The sequence below is a fragment of the Microcaecilia unicolor genome, chromosome 1 (genome assembly GCF_901765095.1).
Source record: "Microcaecilia unicolor chromosome 1, aMicUni1.1, whole genome shotgun sequence".
Lineage (NCBI taxonomy): Eukaryota > Metazoa > Chordata > Amphibia > Gymnophiona > Siphonopidae > Microcaecilia > Microcaecilia unicolor.
The window spans coordinates 332,415,044-332,435,073 of NC_044031.1; the positions used below are offsets into that span (position 1 = coordinate 332,415,044).

General features: G+C 41.3%; 1 protein-coding gene across 1 annotated transcript in view; it reads right to left on the minus strand.

Moving 5' to 3' along the window:
* LOC115460245 (cadherin-9-like) overlaps positions 1-20,030 on the minus strand; it is a 253,498-nt gene that overhangs the window by 118,311 nt on the left and 115,157 nt on the right. Inside the window, exon 3 of the mRNA XM_030190055.1 lies at positions 2,262-2,381. Within this exon, the coding sequence (XP_030045915.1) occupies positions 2,262-2,381 (120 nt within the window). The remainder of the gene's footprint in view (positions 1-2,261; positions 2,382-20,030) is intronic.

Below are 20,030 nucleotides of genomic sequence, written 5' to 3' on the forward strand. Positions count from 1 at the left end.
AATTGCATGCGCAAATTGGGTGCACATCCAAATGTGTGCATGCAATTTTTAGTGACTTTTATGGAATTCAGGGAAATATATCTTAATGGTAGCCCATGCTGATAACTTCCGCCTTTCTATCTGAGGAAGCACTGCTGACTGGGACTATTCGGTGATTTTCAGCTGTACTATCTGAAGCGTGCCGATGAAAATCATTACTGACCACCCCAGCACTATCCAGATAGTGTCAGGGTGGAGCATGAACAAAATATGTTCAGTTCCAGGAATTATCTGGATAGTAGCAATATTCAGTCCATTATCCTGATAACTTATCCAGATAACTTAGGACAGCAAGATATCCAGGTAAGTTATCCATGTAGGACTAGATTCAGTAAAACATTCATACTGAGCGCAATTCTATAAACAGCACTCCAAGTTGGGTGCCAATTATAGAATAGTGCAGTGGTTCCCAAACCTGGTCCTGGAGGCACCCTGGATAGTCAGGTTTTCAGGATATGCACAATGAATATTCATGAGAGAGATTTGCATACGCTGCCTCCACTGCAAGTAAATCTCTCTCATGAATAAATTGTGGATATCCTACTACTACTACTACTTAACATTTCTAGAGCGCTACTAGGGTTACGCAGCGCTGTACAATTTAACAAAGAGAGACAGTCCCTGCTCAAAGAGCTTACAATCTAATAGACAAGTGAACGGTCGGTCCGATAGGGGCAGTCAAATTGGGGCAGTCTGGATTCACTGAACGGTAAGGGTTAGGTGCCGAACGCAGCATTGAAGAGGTGGGCTTTAAGCAAAGACTTGAAGACGGGCAGGGAGGGGGCTTGGCGTAAGGGTTCAGGAAGGTTGTTCCAAGCATAGGGTGAGGCGAGGCAGAATGAGCGGAGCCTGGAGTTGGCGGTGGTGGAGAAGGGTACTGAGAGGAGGGATTTATCCTGTGAACGGAGGTTACGGGCGGGAACGTAAGGGGAGATGAGGGTAGAGAGGTAGTGAGGGGCAGCAGACTGAGTGCATTTGTAGGTAAGAAGGAGAAGCTTGAATTGAATGCGGTATCTGATCGGAAGCCAGTGAAGTGACCTGAGGAGAGGGGTGATATGAGTATATCGGTTCTGGCGGAATATGAGAAGTGCAGCAGAGTTCTGAACAGACTGAAGGGGGGATAGATGGCTAAGTGGGAGGCCGGTGAGGAGTAAGTTGCAGTAGTCCAGGCGAGAGGTAATGAGAGCGTGGACGAGAGTTCGGGTGGTGTGTTCAGAGAGGAAAGGGCGAATTTTGCTGATGTTAAAGAGGAAGAAGCGACAGGTCTTGGCTATCTGCTGGATATGCGCAGAGAAGGAGAGAGAGGAGTCAAAGATGACTCCGAGGTTGCGGGCAGATGAGACGGGGAGGATGAGGGTGTTATCAACTGAGATAGAAAGTGGAGGAAGAGGAGAAGTGGGTTTTGGTGGAAAGACGATAAGCTCGGTCTTGGACATATCCTGAAAACCTGACTGGCTGGAGTGCCTCCAGGACCAGGTTTGGGAACTACTGGAATAGTGCATAGTGCCGTAAGTTGGGTGTGAGTATTTACACTAACTGAAACCTGGTGTAAATCCTCACATGTAAGTTAGGCATGGATTCCTCAAATTCTATAATACTGCATGCATCTTTAGTGAATGCCCCTGACCTGCTCACACCCCTCCCATAGTCACGCCCCCTTTGAGCGCTCATCTTTATAGAACAGTTCTCAGCAGGATCTGCATGCAAATCCTAATTGGAATCAATTAACTGCAATAGCACCCAATTATTACTAGTTATCAGCTTGTTACTCAGTTAAATTGCGCACACAAATTGGAGGCACACCCAAATTTGCGCAAGATATCCAGGTAACACTGGCAATCACCAGTTATTCAGTTCATGTCACTATGTGGATATCAGCATTAAATATCCAGATTCTTTCACCTGCTGATGATGGCATTTTAAAAATATGGTGATTATCATCATTATTATTATTGCTGTTATTGTTAGTCCATTACAGAATTTCACAAACTGCAGTCATGAAGTCAAATATAGAATTTTTTGTTTGTTTTTCCAATCTGGAATTATGCAAGGTCTTGAAAAGGAAACCTTGACAAGTGCAGTCACAAGTGACGATTGAAAATCTATATTCTTATTAAACTTTGGACCTTTAATTATATGCTAAGATGAAAACAGATTAGCATAATGATGAAGGCTCTCAATATGTTCAGTCAAAATAATGACAAAGAGGCCAACGTACTGACCTAGATCAGGATCCACTGAAAAGTATGGCTGTCCCTGAAGAATGCTGTACACAACACGTGCACTGTTCCCATAGGAAGGATCATCCGCGTCTAAAGCTGTAACCTGAATAACTGAAGTACCTGAAGAAAGAAACATAAAAATAATTGGAAACACTAAATAATATATACATAGCAACATAACATAGTAACAGATGACAGATATAGACCATCTACTCTGCCTTGTAGGGTGGCTAGAGTTGCACTTGCCACTTTGGGCCAGATTCTATATATGGCACCTGTAAAATCTGTACAAAAAAATTTCTGCCTAAGCATATTCTAAAAGTGGTGCCTAGATTTAGGTGCGGTATATAGAATATGCTTAGTTGATATCTTAGCACCAAAAACTATGCACCTCCATTTATACCAACTAAAACATAGCGTAAATCTCAGCATGTAGATTTAAGCACAGAGGGCCATATTCTATAACAGTGCATGTAAATTTTACAACACCCATTTCTCTGCCCATAACCATGCCCCTTGCCTGCGCACATTAAAATTTAAGCACAGTGCGTTAACAGAATACACTTAGGCAGTTGTGCACGTAAATTTTAATTATTGCCAATTAGTGTTCATTATTGCTTGTTAAGTGATGTTAACCATGCTGATTGGCATGTTAAGCCAATTGAGTTACGCATATTTTTATAGAATACACATGGATTTCATTGCGGAACATTAGGCACTATATAGAATCTGGGGGGAGGGTGGTTATGCAGAACATTCAGGTCATGCCCTTTGTAGGTAATTCTATAATAAGCCATCCAAATTTACATAGCAGGAACATGTGCAAATGGTGGTGTTCTAGTCATTTACACAGATAAGTGGCTACTTACATGCATGAATAATGATTTGTAGAATACAGACTAGAGGAAAAGCTCATGCTCAGAGTTTAGGTGGATCCTGGGCAGAGCATGCACATATACGTGTAAATTATAGTATTGCATAATTTACGCATGCCCTGGCTAACACCTAGTAGAGGGCATTTAAATTAGCTATCCCCGTAATTCTATAAAATTGTGTGCTCAAATTGGGGCATGCACCCAATTTGCATGTGCAATTTAATTGCATAATGAGCTAATTGGTGACAATAATTAGCTTTTAACAGCAATTACTGATGCTAATTATATTCAGTTGGCTTCTAGGTGCATACATGTAGGCATGGGATCTGCGCCTAAATTTTACACATGTCCCAAAAAAGGGGGCATATAAATGGGAGGGTCATGGACATTACGAGGTGGATCAGGGGCACAGTTCTGAGTTATACATGTAATTGGGGCATCATGCGTAATTTTAGGTGCAGGCGATGTGCCTACATTTATGCGTGATTCCTGTGCCTAAACACTCTTCTATAACCTGTGTCTAACTTTAAGCATGGCTTATAGAATAGAATTTTTTTTTGGTGCTGATTTTTTAGGCACCATATATAGAATTCACTCCTATGGGGGAAATGCTATATATGATGCCTGAAAAATCCACGCAGAAAACATTTCCAACTAAGCATATTCTATAAGCTATACCTAAAACTACGTTTCCATTTACACCAATGAAAATGTGGCGCAAATCCTGGCACGTAGATTTAGGTGCAGAGGGACATATTCTTTAACTATGCACGTACATTTCAGAACACCCATGAAATGCCCATTTCCCCGCCCATAATCAAGACCCTTTTTGCCTGCACATGTTAGATGTTAGGTGCACTGCATCATAGAATGTGCTTAGCAACTTGTGCGCATAAATTCTAATTATTGCCAGTTAGTGCTCATTATTCCTTGTTAAGTGCTGTTATGAACCCTAATTAGCTTGTTAAGTCAATTAAGGGCCCTTTTTACTAAGCAGCGCTGTAGGCATGCAAAGGTTTGAGCACACTAATGATAGAGACACCCATTATATTCCTATGGGTGTCTCTACTGTTAGTGCATGCTAATTTTTAGCGCACGCTAAAAGGTTTGTGCGCCTACAGTGCGGCTTAGTAAACAGGGTCCTAAGTTATGTGCAGTGTTATAGAATTCATCTAGATTCAGTGCTGATCTCTAGGCTCGTTATATAGAATCCAGGGGTATACGAACAGTGTAAGTGATTATGTCTGAACACTAACACATTTTCTGCCACATGCAAGTATTCTATAAAGAAAAGTAGGTACCTACTTTTCTTTATAGAATAGGCTTGAAATAGATGCATGTTTATCCTGTTATCCTAGGCTACCTATTATAGAATTACTCTCCTCATGTCTATACAGGTTTCCCCTCTCTGCTAGTTTTACCGTATCCTCTGAGCAGAACACACATTATCCCTCTATGCCTTTGTTTAGGGCTGTACCTGCAACCATGTGCAGTTTACACTGTGCCTTTTTTGAAGTGTGGAAGTTTTTAATTTTGCTTTGATTCTATCCTCTTGCTATATAGGGATCCTCTGTCTTTACCCCATGCCTTTTTCAATTCTGTAATTGGGAGAGCATTCCAAGCATCCACCACCCTTTTCATGACAAAATATTTCCTGATGTTTTTAAATTAATTCCCTTGCATCTTAATTTCATGTCCTCTAGTTCTACATCTTATTTTTTATTTTATTTTATTCTTATTACACTTTCAAATAAACATAAAACAAATCCACTTTGTACAGAAATCTTTGCCACAAATACATTTAAAAGAAGAACATTAATCATATGGCTCAGTAGTCCAAAAGTAGAGAAAGCTTGATTTCAAAGATAGGAAAATCTATCAAAAGTAAATAAAAATGCAAAACAGAAAACTGTGTTTAGTAACAATGTTAATCTCACTCCATTATCTAATAGAAACCAGCTTAGTCAACATGGAACATCAGGGATTAATCTATGTTAAGATAAGTTAAGAAACTATGAATTTACAAAGGTTCAAAAATATGATAGGTGTGACTATTTAGGTTAACTCTACATTTGTAAGGAAAACTGCTGAAAACTGCCACCCAGGGAAATAGCTCTTTGTCTTAATAGAAGAAACTTTTTTTTACCCTTGTTTGCATAGATCTTGAAACATCTGGAAATAAGAAAACTGTGGAACTCATTTTCAAAAGAGAAAAACATTTCAAAAATAGCAAAAAGTGGCATTTGGACGTTTTTCTCTGTAAAACATCCAAACTGAAATTTTTGAAACTTGGATTGGAGATGCTTTTCTCTGCAGTGTATCCAAATCACAAGGGGGTGTGTATGGGTGTGTTGGGGTGGTATTTGGGCATTCCCAAAACTTGGCTGTTTTTCCGACATAATGAATCAAAGCAAAAACATCCAGGGCTAAAAGTTAGATTTTTAGTCTAGACCTGTTCCAATCAAGCCTAAGTCACAAAAGGTTTTCCTAAATGATGAGATGACCACTGGAGAGCTTAAGGCATGAACCCCCTTACTTTCCCAGTGGTCACTGACCCCTCCAACCCCCGAAAGATGTGAAAAAAGCAGTACATCCCAGCATCTATGACAACATCAGTTGTTATAGTCAGTCGTATTAGAGCAGCAAGCAGGTCCCTGGAGTAGCCTTGTGGTTGGTATAGTGGACTGTAGAGAAGGGGACCCAGGCCCATATGCCACTGTAACTGGTACAGTTGTGTTGGAAAGTGTGAGCCCTCCAAAACCCACCAAAAACCTACTGTACCTACATATATGTGACACCTGCAGGGCTATTGTAGTAGTGTATAGTTGGGTTCACTAGGTTTTGTTGGGTTTTGGAAGGGTTTACCATACAATATAAGAGGGTAATGGTGACATGTGTACCTGGAACCTTTTATGTGAAGACCCCTGCAGTGCCCCTAGGGTGCCCCACTGCTCTGCTGGGATGCCTGTATGGCCAGTTTAATAAGAATGCTGGCCCACCATACATCCCAATGGCTTGTTTTTGTGTGTTTTTCCTTTGAAGTTTTTATTTCCAAAAATTGTCCTAAAATATGGATGTACTGAATACAAAAACAATGTTTGCACGTTTGGGAAGCTTGCCAGGTGCCCTCGGCCTGGATTGGCCGCTGTCGTGGACAGGATACTGGGCTCGATGGACCCTTGGTCTTTTCCCAGTATGGCATTACTTATGTACTTATGTACTTATCTACCAAATGGCCATTTTCCAATCAAAAAGTTGCACATTTTCTGGTTTAAAAATGGCCATGATCACTATTGGAGTTTTGGACATTTTTGCAAAATGTCCAAAATCAGATTTAGATATATTGAAAATGCCCCTCGGTATCTCCTAAAAAAGTGAATCCAGGAGATTTATAATATAAATGGTGTAAAGCTTCTTTGTCTTGTGTAACAAAGGAAACCAGTAAGGTACTTCCATAAGCATCTCATCATGTGAAGACTCCAATATTATGGTAAGATTTAAAGTATCAGAAGAAATTTCATCCACTAATGGGGCAGAAGGCAAAGGTCCCTCAGAAGAATGGGGATTGATTGGCATTGTGATAAAGTCACATCCAGGATAGTTGGGTTAAGGCAGCTTCAGTCTGAACTACAAGTCCAAGAAGGCATTGCAGGCAAGGAGCCAGGGGGTGAGATGGAAAACCCAGACTGGACTCCTAGCTGCAATAAGGGAAGACATGGGTGTAAGCTAACAGGAGGTGTAGATGGCTGCCACTAGGGGGAAAGAGAGATAGGAAACCCTGTGTGCAAGAGCTCCTCATTAGGCTAATGCTCAACTCAGCTGGTAGGGGTGTGTAGAGAAGCTAATGAGTGGAGAATGATTGGTTGTGAAGGCAAAAGCCACGGATTGATTAGGCGGGTGGGAATGAGTCTCATTAGTTCAGTTCAGGGAGAGCAGCAAGGACGGGGAGAAGCAGTGGCAGGCTGAAAACCCTTGGGCAGGGAGGTCCCTAAAGTACTGAAGTCTGAGAGGCAGTTGCAGGCTGGAAACCCTTGGGCAGGGAGGTCCCTAAAGTACTGAAGCAGGCTGAGATTCCTTGGGTGAGAGGAAGTCCCAAAAGTATTGAATTCACTGTGAAGCTGATGCAGGGGAAAACCCTTAGGTAGAAGAAGTCCCTAAAATATTGAACTCTCCTGAATGTAAAGAGGATAGAAGGTAGAAAATGCTGCTGGGTGACTGAACCATGATGATGAACTGAAAGAACTGTGTTGTCTTGGGAATTGAATTACTGTTTATTGTGCACTGAATAAAGAGCCCAGACTGGAGCCTGTAAGCCTGTATTGAATCTTGGTATGTGCTATGCTGCTGTTGGAACTGTGTACTAGAAACCTGCATGGAATAAAAGTCCTTAAGATTGAAGTTAATGGTGGACATCTATTTCTTCATTGTGCCGGGAGCCTGTGGCTGGAGGAGATTGTTCTATCCTTGGCTGCACAAGAGAGGCGCCTGGTTACAGTATATAATACAGTATTTCTACTGGTGGAAAACCAGTACCTGAATAATTAAACACCTCCTTCAGGAACTTATTAGAAGTGTCTTGGGATGATATATATTTGATACAAGGAAAGTTTAATATTCTTAGATTCAAAGCCTTAGCCATATTTTCTAAATTTTCAATCTTCTGAAGTAACAAGGCCTTATCCTGCCTTCCATCTCAGTACATTTCTTCTCTTATTTTACCTAGTTTCCAAATCCTTAAACTTGGAGGAGACTCCTGAGGTAGTGAGAAATACAGCCATGCAAAGTTTATGTAAATTATCCACATGGTCCAGATTGACTCCACCTCATGAAAGGCTACAGAGGAAATTGGAGGGTCATGGGATAGGAGGAAATGTCCTATTGTGGATTAAAAACTGGTTGAAGGATAGGAAACAGAGATTGGGGTTAAATGGACAGTATTCACAATGGAGAAGGGTAGTTAGTGGGGTTCCTTAGGGGTCAGTGCTAGGATTGCTGCTTTTTAATATATTTATAAATGATTTAGAGATGAGAGTAACCAGTGAGGTAATTAAATTTGCTGATGACACAAAGTTATTCAAAGTTGTTAACTTGCAACAGGATTGTGAAAAAATACAGAAGGACCTTACGAGACTGGGAGACTGGGCGGCTAAATGGCAGATGACTTTTAATGTGAACAAGTGCAAGGTGATGCATGTGGGAAAAAAGAACCCAACTTATAGCTACGTCATGCAAGGTTCCACGTTAGGAGTAACGGACCAAGAAAGGGATCTGGGTGTCGTTGTTGATAATACACTGAAACCTTCTGCTCAGTGTGCTGCTGTGGCTAGGAAAGCGAATAAAATGTTGGGTATTATTAGGAAAGGTATGGATAACAGATATGAGGATGTTATAATGCCGTTGTATTGCTCCATGGTGCGACCGCACCTTGAGTATTGTGTTCAATTCTGGTCGCCGCATCTCAAGAAAGATATAGTAGAAATGGAAAAGGTGCAGCGAAGGGCGACAAAAATGATAGCGGGGATGGGACAACTTCCCTATGAAGAAAGACTAAGGAGGCTAGGGCTTTTTAGCTTGGAGAAGAGACGGCTGAGGGGAGACATGATAGAGGCATATAAAATAATGAGTGGAGTGGAACAGGTGGATATGAAGCGTCTGTTCACCATTTCCAAAAATACTAGGACTAGGGGGCATGCGATGAAACTACAGTGTAATAAATTTAAAACAAATAGGAGAAAATATTTCTTCACCCAACGCATAATTAAACTCTGGAATTTGTTGCCGGAGAACGTAGTGAAGGCTGTTAGCTTGGCAGAGTTTAAAAAGGGGTTGGACGGTTTCCTAAAGGATAAGTCCATAGACTGCTACTAAATGGACTTGGGGAAAAATCCACAATTTCGGGAATAACTTGTATAAAATGTTTGTACGTTTGGGTAGCTTGCTAGGAGCCCTTGACCTGGATTGGCCGCTGTCGGGGACAGGAAGCTGGGCTCAATGGACCTTTGGTCTTTTCCTAGTATGGCATTACTTATGCATTTAAGCTGTAATTGGATTCTGTTTGAGCGTTCTGGTCCAGGAAGAGGTCCCTTCACCTTGCCTTTTTGTTTAGGCATCAGGTAATCATTACCAAAGGTAAAGATAGAGGGAAACAAGCAGAGCTCTCTCAAGGACTCCCTTCCAAGACACCATCTTAATCATACTTTCCTCATCTTATAACTTAAGTAATGTCATTTTAACACAATAAAATATTCCATGTGATATAATGTTATATATAAGCAGTGAATGTATGCATGCTGGGCTAAATTTGGATTTCATGTTTCTCTCAGAGTAAATAGAATAATTGTTAGTCCTATCTCTGCAAACTATCAATGAAAAAAACAAATAAGGGGTCAAGTGAAGTGAATAAATGGATATTTAGTTCAATAATAGATATTTTTTCTTTTTTTAATTAGGTTTTCAAACAGTAACTACAAAAAAAAACTTTGGGGAAAACCAATACAAAATCTCTATCAATTTTAGAGGAAACTTCAAAATATAGATCAAAGGTTTGCTCATTATGGGGCCATTTTATGAAGCGGCGGTAAACCCAATGATGGTTTACCACTTGCTAAAAGGGAAGTACCACCAGGCTACAGCAACAACCCAGCGGTAGTTCCCTCCCCCAGTGCGTCATTTACGGTGCTGCAAAAATATTTCAATTATTGTAGCATCGGTGTGTACCCGGCAGTAATTGGGCAGTGCCGCATGCTGCCTAGTTACCACCGGGTTGGCATGGGAGCCCTTACTGCCTCCTCAATGGGTGGTGGTAACTGCTTCCCCCCCCTGAAATGGCCATGTGGCAATTGGTTCACTTGCCACACAAACATTTCTTTAAGAAAAGGCAAACCTGCCTTTTACGCGCTGAGGTAAAAGGGGGCCTCGTCGTGCATCAAAAACATGTGCCAATACCAGCGTAGGCCCCCTTTTTCTGCAGCTTCATAAAAGGACCCTAACATTGGCCCACAACAGAAGGAGACCAAGTGGGGAAATTCTAGAAGAAGACAGAAAACTTAAATGTAAAGAAGTCTAATTACTTACACCAATACCCAAGGACATAAAGGAAAAAGCAAATGATATAACCAACTATCGCCCAGTAGCATCCATCCTTTAGCAGTCAAACTAATGGAAAGTATGGTAACCAAGCAACTTACTGATTACTTAAACAAGTTCTCAATACTACATGAGTCACAATCAGGATTTCGATCCAACCACAGCACAGAAACAGCACTAATCACCCTCCTAACCAAATTTAAGCAAGCAATCGCAACTGGTGACAACATACTTCTCCTGCAATTCAACATGTCCAACGCGTTCGACATGGTTAATCACAAAATAGTACTAAATATATTAGAATATTTTGGAATTACAGGAAACGTACTTAACTGGATCAAAGGCTTCCTAAGAGCAAGAACATACCAAGTAATATCAAATTCGATTATATCACCACCTTGGAAACCAGAATGCGGAGTGCCTCAAGGATCACCGCTCTCGTCGACCATTTTCAACCTAATAATGATACCTTTAGCCAAAACGCTATCCAACCAAGGCCTTGATCCTTTTTTGGTCCTGGGGAACTGAGGAACTGAGTTTGATTCCCACTTCAGGCACAGGCAGCTCCTTGTGACTCTGGGCAAGTCACTTAACCCTCCATTGCCCCATGTAAGCCGCATTGAGCCTGCCATGAGTGGGAAAGCGCGGTGTACAAATGTAACAAAAAAAAGGGGATGGAACTCCTCTCATATGAGGAAAGGCTAAAGAGGTTAGGGCTCTTTAGCTTGGAAAAGAGATGGATGAGGGGAGATGTGACTGAGGTCTACAAAACAAACAATCCAACAAAGAGGAAGAAAAGGACCTCACGAAGCCGTGAGAAACAAAACAAACCAGTGAGGTAAGTCCAAGGAGGATAAAAAAGATCCTTTATTGAGAAAACATAAAAACGACCTGTCACGGCCGTGTTTCGGCCCGAAGGCCTGCCTCAGGAGTCTTGATTAATCTCTGTAGCTACAGTTGCATTATTTACATTGACCAATTACACGGCCATTTTTTGCAGCGTATCCGCAAGACAGAAGATTATTGAAGAACTTTACTACTAGATCCTCACAACAACTTATCCTGTTATCAAGCCTTAGTTTACAACATCAGAGATTAATCAAGACCCCTAAGGCAGGCCTTTGGGCAGAAACATGGCCGTGTAGGGTCGTTTTTATGTTTTGTCAATAAAGCATCTTTTTTATCCTCCTTGGACTTACCTCACTGGTTTGTTTTGTTTCTCACAGCTTTGTGAGGTCTACAAAATCCTGAGTGGTGTAGAATGAGTAGAAGTAGATCGATTTTTTACTCATTTCAAAAGTACAAAGATTAGGGAACACTCAAGGAAGTTACATGGAAATACTTTTAAAACAAATATCAGCATCAATGCTAGGCTAAGAACTTGACTATGAGTTAGTTCAATTTTAGTTGGAATAAGTTGTCTTCTATACTTTCTATGTTCAGGGTAGGTTGAACAATATGCTTCTATATTTATGTTTATTTTATTGCTTTATTTTTAAAAATATTTTTAATCGTATATTGTTTATTTTAAGGAGGAAAAGGCTTCTGCTGTTTGGTATGCTTATTGACTTTTAGCACATCACTGTCAGCTGCTGAACCGATTTCATCAGCCTGAAAACCTCCTGTGGCAAAATTTTATTCTCTTTGTATTTTTAGATAAATTTTTTAATTCGTTTCAGAATCCATTTATTCTCTATCTATATTTCCCTTGTATTGTGTAAAGGGCAATGCTGGTACTTATCTTATAATGTTGAGCTGTCTGTATTGGTCTGCTCAACAGAACACCTTTGTTTCAATTGCTTCATCAGGAGACAAATCTTACTGCACTGTTTTTACCGTGCCCCCTTTTCTTTGTCTGATGTTTTGTTTCCAAATGGATCTGAAATGAAAAATGTATCTAAAAATATAAAGAGAATAAAATTTTGCAACAGGAGGTTTTCAGGCTGATGAAGAAATCAGTTTGGCAGCTGACAAAGCAATGTGCTAAAAGTCAATAAGTGTACTGAACAGCAGAAGCCTTTTCCTCCTTAAAAGCAACAATATACGATTAAAAATATATAAAACAATAAAAACAAATATAAATATAGAAGCATATTGTTCAACCTACCCTGAACATAAAAAGTATAGAAGATAATTTATTTCAACAAAAATAAAATAAATAGGAGGAAATATGTTTTCACTCAATGAATTGTTAAGCTCTGGAACTCTTTCCCGGTTGGTGTAGTAACAACGATTAGCATATCTGGGTTTAAAAAAGGTTTGGACAAATTCCTGGATGAAAAGTCCATAGTTTGCTATTGAGATGGACATGGGGAGGCAACTGCTTGCCCTGGGATTGGTAGCATGGAATGTTGCTGATAATTGGGTATATGCCAGGTACTTGTGACCTGGCTTGACCACTGTTTAGAAACGGAATGCAGGGCTGGATGGACCATTGGTCTGGCCCACTGTGGCTACTCTTATGTACAATCCTTCCTTCATAAAAATAGCCAAGCATATTAATATGTATTCACTAAGGGAAAATTAGCAAGAAGTCCACACAAGGATGTGTAAAATGATGTAAAAATCATATTCACCCACAACCTTCATGCACCTGAACTGTAGTGAAAAAAATAATAGCCATGTTATACAGCGTGCTCCTGAGATAATTCAGTGGCATAACCTGACCTCTCAGCCCAATCTAGCAAGATTTGGATGGGTCAGATGTTACCAGGCAGGCCATGAAGCTGTCCATCTTGACAAAATGAGGCCAAGAAAGGACCTACTGTGGGCTTCAGCAAGAGCAAACTCTGCTTCTTCTTTACTGTCTTGCTATAGAATATCTATTCCGACCCTTGCACAGCTAATGATATTGATTTTAGTGTCTGGACTGTTACAAGGGCCCTGGGATGGGTAAAAGTGGTAAGATAACTCTTCATTGAAGCTGGGGATAACCATATCAACTGGAAGGACATTATTAACTGGGATGATTTATAGGTTAAAGATGACTAGATACTTATCCAGTTCAATTTAGGTCACATAAATAATAAATGAATCAGCTAAGTTATCTACTTAAGTTCAGGATAGACTTTAATGCAGTTCTACTTAAATAAAAATTACCAGATAGTGTGATATATTAGTACTGCTCAGTTATGTTTAAGCTAAGCCCTTGGAATACCTTTCTCCCTTCTAAATTTCACTGGCTAAATTTTAATCAGACAATGTTAAGTGGAGGCATGAAGTTTTAAAACCAGCACTTTCAAACTTTTCCAAAGTTGCCTAAATAAAGTGGTTTGAATAATACCGGACAGTTCATCTGGGCATGCAAATTAACAACCTTTAGTTATGCTATTTTATTCAGTTTTCAATAAAATTATGTTTAAAATTAATTTATGATGAAAAAAGTAGCTATTCATGTCCTTCTATTGTAACAGAGGGCCCTCCATTCATCACTGATGTGATCAAGACTAATGCATTCAAAGTTAGGGTACATGCAGGCTTATTTTTGAAAGAGAAGGGTGGCCATATTCTGACCCAAATCGGGAGATGGCCGCCCTTCTCCCGTGGGCGCCCAAATCGATATAATCGAAAGCCGATTTTGGGTGCCCCCAACTGCAATCCGTCGCGGAACGAACAAAGTTCCCGGGGGCTTGTTGGAAGGCTAGCGAAGGCATACCAGGGGCGTGTCAGAGCATGCTTAAGAGATGGCCGCCCTCTGCCGATAATCAAAAAAAGAAGGGCAGCTGTAGCAAAAATTTGGTCTGCTTTTTTTGGACCCTTTTGTTTCACAACCAAGTCCCCAAAAAGTGCCCGAACTGCCAAGATGACCACCTGAGGGAATCGGGGATGACCTTCCCTGACTCCCTCAGTGGTCACTAACCCCCTCCCACCAAAAAAAAAACAACTTTAAAAACTTTTTTGTCAGCCTGTATTAAGCCTCAAATGTTATACCCAGCTCCATCACAGCAGTATGCAGGTCCCTGGAGCAGTTTTTAGTAGGTGGAGTGCACATCAGGCAGGTTGACCCAGGCCCAACCCCCCCCCCCCCACCTATTACACTTATGGTGGTAAATGGGAGCCCTCCAACCCCCCCCCCCCAAAACCCACTGTACCCACATCTAGGTGCCTCCCTTCACACATAAGTGCTATGGTAATGGTGTAGAGTTGTTGTGAGTGGGTTTTGGGGAGGATTTGGGGGGCTCAGCACCCAAGGTAAGGAAGCTATGCACCTGGGAGGTATTTTAATGTTTTATTTTTATTTTTAAAAGTGCCCCCTAGGGTGCCCGGTTGGTGTCCTGGCATGTGAGGGGGACCAGTGCACTACAAATCCTGGCACCTCCCACGACCAAATGCCTTGGATGCGTTCGTTTTTGAGATGGCCACCTTCGGTTTCCATTATCGCCGAAAACCGAGGCCGGCCATCTCAAATCCACCCAACTGTATTATGGAAAGAAAAGATGGACGCCCATCTTTTCGTTAATAAGGTTGGGACCGCCCCTTCTCGTAGCTATTCCTGGAGATGAGCGGCCCCTTTCAATTATGCCCCTCATGGTCTTCCACCACTTGCTCTAACTGCTGGGTTTGGACCTTCTTAATTGGTAAAGGAAAATAAAAATGGGAGAGGCTAAGCCATTCATTGATCCAGCAGTTGAATAAGGTTTCCTTACTTGTGAAGATAAGCTGCCATCAGCAAATTAACAACTTGAATTACTAACAAAGGCTGCTGAATTAGTGTGCATCAATTCTGTTATTGCATATTATTTTACTGCAGGTCCCATTTTATGCAATAGGATGTAGCTACTAGTGAAGCATGCAAATGATATTAGCACAAGCTAATATTACAGCACACATCAGCAACTCTAGCTGTAAATGTGGTCAGCCCCTTCTTATTCTGGAAGGTATCTCCCAAAGTGGGACAGTAGCCAACTAAAACTTTGGACAAAATCCTTGCAGAGATAGGAAAGGTTAAAGAAATAGACTTGTGACCACCATTCTTATCCACAAAAATGAGCTTTTGTGTCATCTTTAAGATTCCAAAAGAGGACTGCTAATGATTAAAGAGGAAGACTGATTTGGGAGGAAAGGGAGTTGATGAGGATAATGCTAAGTTGCCAGTTTGAGGGCAGAGCCTTAAGTCCACAAGTCCAACTGAATGGGGTTGTGCTATTTAAAATTTACCAATCTAGAAATCCTGGCAGACTGATCGTATTTATTGATACAGATGAAGTATTTGGTCTAATACAAGAGGTCCTAGACACCACAGACTTTATAAACAACTTAAAAAATCAAATAGCCATCTCCTGATGCTTTTCATATCACAGAGAATGGAATTCTTATATTGCAAAATTCTCCATTAAAGTGCCATAAGCAGCATGTTTAAAAGGGATTTCGGATTATACCTTCCCTGGATTATATCAATTCATCAATGCATACCAGCAGAAAGTACTATAAAACTAATTGAATTCACATGATCCACAAATACTACAGCTTCAACAGTGAAGTCTCTTTCCAGATTAAGGGAAATGCTACATTTACCTGGATGGCATCAGAAAATGACACAAAAAGGCAGCTGGACATTTTTTCCCATAAAAACATACAGATTACTATTTTCAAAACACTTGTTCAAAAAAAACGCATAAGGTCTATTGTAGTAGTGTACAGGTGGGAACAGAATATGTTTTGCTGTTCCTGAAGGGCTCACCATACAATATGGGGGTTATGATGTGATGTGTACCTGGGAACTTTTATGTGACGTTTACTGCAGTGCCCCCTGGGTTGCCCCACTGATCTGCTGGGATGTCTGTGTGGTCAGTCTAGTAGGATTGCTGGCCCCCAAACATCCCAATTACTAGTGTATGTGTATTTTTCCCTTGGATGTTTTTTTGTTTCAAAATGGCCCCACAAGAAAGACACAGTGAGCACAAAAATGTCTAAAACAGGGTGATTTTCAAACAAAAAAAAATAGAGTTGAAAAATGAACTTGCAGAACTATTAGTCAGATGTAAAATCAAGCATGGTACCAGAAGATTGGAGGGTGGCCAGTGTAACACCAATATTTAAAAAGGGTTCCAAAGGGAAATTATAGACCTGTGAGTCTGACATCGGTGCTGGGCAAAATGGTAGAGACTATTATAAAGAACAAAATTATAGCGCATATACACAAACATGGATGAATGAGACAAAGCCAACATGGATTTAGTCAATGGAAATCTTGCCTCACCAATCTACTACATTTCTTTGAGGGGTGAACATGTAGATAAAGGTGAGCCAGTTGATATCTGGATTTTTGCATAATGTATAAAATCGGATTTTGACATATTGAAAATGCCCCACCCCATCTTTCAAATATTGCAAGCATGTTGAAAATATTATTTTGATTTAGACTAAGGGAGGAGAAATGTATGACATTTTATATTTCTGAATTGATTCTCCATCCTGCAATTAGATTTAATGTTGATTATTTAACATGAAAAAAAATTAAAAAAAAATCTTGCTGTCTCAATCCACAATGGACATTCACTAATATCTATATATAGAAAGCTAAGCAAAGGACATAGCTCTCTTCACAGCTTACTTTTACAGGGGCGTATCTGGATTTCGCCAGTAGGGGGGTCCAGTGCCGAGGTGAGGGGGCATACTTTAGCCCCCCCTGGCATCGCCCCTGCCCCCGGCGCCATTGCAGCTACCCCCTACCCCCCACCGCCACTGCCAGAACCAGAACCACCTCCAACAACTGTCGCCTGCCCGACAACCCTCTCGACCCCCGCCTGCTGTCGCTTACCTGTGCTGGCGGGGGACCCCAACCCCCGCCAGCCGAAGCCGTCATCCTTCATTTGTTTGTTTTCTTTTTTCTGAGTCTGAGTCTGACGTCCTGCACTTTGTGTACGTGCAGGACGTCAGAGACAAGTCAGACTCAGAAAGAAGAAAACAAACGAATGTAGGACGACGGCTTCGGCTGGCGGGGGTTGGGGTCCCCCACCAGCAAAGGTAGGAGGCGGGAGGGGGGATTGCGAGGGCCGACGGTAGGGGGCTCCAGGGCCAAATCTACAGGGGCCCTGGCCCCCGTGGCCTCATTACAGATACGCCCCTGCATTTCCATCTCTTGCATACACAAATCAATTAAATGCCAATGCATTTTAGATTGTAAACCTGTTTTTTATCCACACCCCTCACTTGGTTCAGGAAGACGCTAGAGTCTGCAGCATTCCATGCCTAAGAGTCTTGTGAGTGTTTACTTTCTGGTTGCTGCACTTCTATTTTATAACTCTAGATAGGATTCTGATAGATGAACTCACTTCTTTGCTAGGGATATACACTCCTCCAAATGCATAGGTAACAGGCTTCCAGAATTGTGCCTCTCCAGTGTTCTTTTCCTTGCCAATTCTTATTTCTAGCCCTGTCTGTTCCTGCTTCCAGTCCTGCCTGTTCCAGTCAGCCCTGCTTATTCCTGTCATTAGCCTTGCTGTTCCTTCTACTTCCTGGCCTCGACTCTGTCAGGCCATCCCTCAAGGGCTGTTTTAAGAGCCAATCCCAAGGGCTCTCTTAAGAGCCAACCTCTAGACAAACCCCTACTAGTAGCTCATGTTATCATATAAGGGCAAAGAAGGGTGAGAAGCAGGGTGACAGGGACTGATTTTTTACCCATTAACATTTTATTTAAATTGCCAGCCTTCTATGTGAAAAAAATACACAGGTTGTTCCAGAACACACATAATATTATTCACACAATGTGGAGGCAACAAAATATGTAGTTTTATGTGTTATAAAATATATATGTTGTTTTACATGAAAAACATACACACAATAAAAAACAAACATAAATCTTTGTAGGTACATTTTCCTATAGTAATATCAAAACAAAAGCATAGTTATATTTTTGCATTGATTACTGACACACACCCTATGTTAAAAAATACTTCTGGTAATTGTCCAATGTGTCCAGTTTATTATCACCAAAATAAATTATATAGAAGAGCAAAGAGTCACCTCAACAAATACTTTCAAAACAGGATGATCATCCTCTTAATGACTATATGTCAGGATATTTAAAGCACTATTCAAGAATTCAAACAACATAAATTAAGATGAACAGTCATGTTTTATTTATTTGGACTTAGCACAGACCTTTTTGTCAATAGTAGCTAAAGGTGAGCAAAATTTAGGTACACTAGACATTTCCTTGGCCCTAGCAGGCTTGCAATCTAAGGAGTCCTTTTAATGTAATGCATGAAAAATATGCTTACCACATTTTAACACTGGGCTTTCCAGCATGTAAAGCTTATCTCTGATGCTGCCCTAAAATAGGGCTCTTTTCTCTTTTCTTTTTGTAGACCCTGCACTAATTTTTTTTCTATTAATCTGTGAGACCTGCAAAAAAAACAATGTGGGAGTACTTATTGCCTCCTATTTAGGAGAAACTAATGCCCAGATTCTATATAGGTTGCCCAAATTTGGGCATGGATGTCCAGATCCACATACAAACTAATAGGTCAATTAGGCAATAACAATTAATTATTGGAGTTAACAATATTAATTGACAATAATAAAGATTTGTGCACAGAGGTGTGGTCATGGGAGGGGCATAGGTGAGTCAGGGGCAGTCCCAAAAACTTGGCACAATGTAATAGAGTGCCTGCATTTGCGCACCTAACTGCCATCAGTTGGGTACGAGCATTTACATTAGCTTTTGGCAGGCATAAATATAAAAGTGCCCAAAAGTTTGTAACTGAGGCAATGGAAGGTTAGGTGACTTTCTGAAGATCACAAGGAGCAGCAATGACATTTGGACCAGGCTTCCATGCGCTGAGACCACTAGGTTATGCTTCTACTGTAGATTCAAAAAGTACTGTTTTTCTTTCCCATTGTCATACATAGAGGGGCATAATTGAACGAAAACGCCTATCTCCATGGGCGTTTATCTCCGAGAACGGGTCAGTGAAGGGGCGGACCGAACCGTATTTTTGAAAAAAATAGACGCCCATGTTTTATTCAACAATGTGTGAGCTGGGCGTTTTTGTTTTTCAGCGATAATAGAAAATGAAAGCGCCCAGCTCAAAAACGAATAAATCCAAGACATTTATTCGTGGGAGGGGCCAGGATTCGTAGTGCACTGGTCCCCCTCACATGCCAGGACATCAACCGGGCACCCTAGGGGGCACTTTTACAAAAACAAAAAAAAAAGGTCAAAGAGCTCCCAGGTGCATAGCACCCTTCCCTTGTGTGTTGAGCCCCCCAAATCCCCCCCAAACCCACTGTACCCACAAGTCTACACCATTACTATAGCCCTAAGGGGTGAAGGGGGGCACCTACATGTGGGTACAGTGGGTTTGGGGGGGTTGGACGACTAATAAGCATTAAGCAGCACAATTGTAACAGGTAGGGGGGGATGGGCCTGGGTCCACCTGCCTGAAGTCCACTGCACCCCCTAACAACTCCTCCAGTGACCTGCATACTGCTGCCAGGGAGCTGGGTATGACATTTGAGGGTGAAATAAAAATGTGTGAAACATCATTTTTTTGTGGTGGGAGGGGGTTAGGTACCACTGGGGGAGTCAGGGGAGGTCATCCCGATTCCCTCCAGTGGTCATCTGGTCATTTAGGGCACTTTTTGGGGCCTTATTCGTGAAAAAACAGGGTCCAGGAAAAGTGTCCTAAATTCTAGCTAAAAACGCATACTTTCTTCCCATTATCGCTGAAATGCGCCCATCTTTGTTCGGCAGATAACCACGCCCCAGTTCCGCCTTCGCCACACCTCTGACACGCCCCCATAAACTTTGTCCGCATCCGCGACGGAGTGCAGTTGAAAACGCCCAAAAATCGGCTTTCGATTA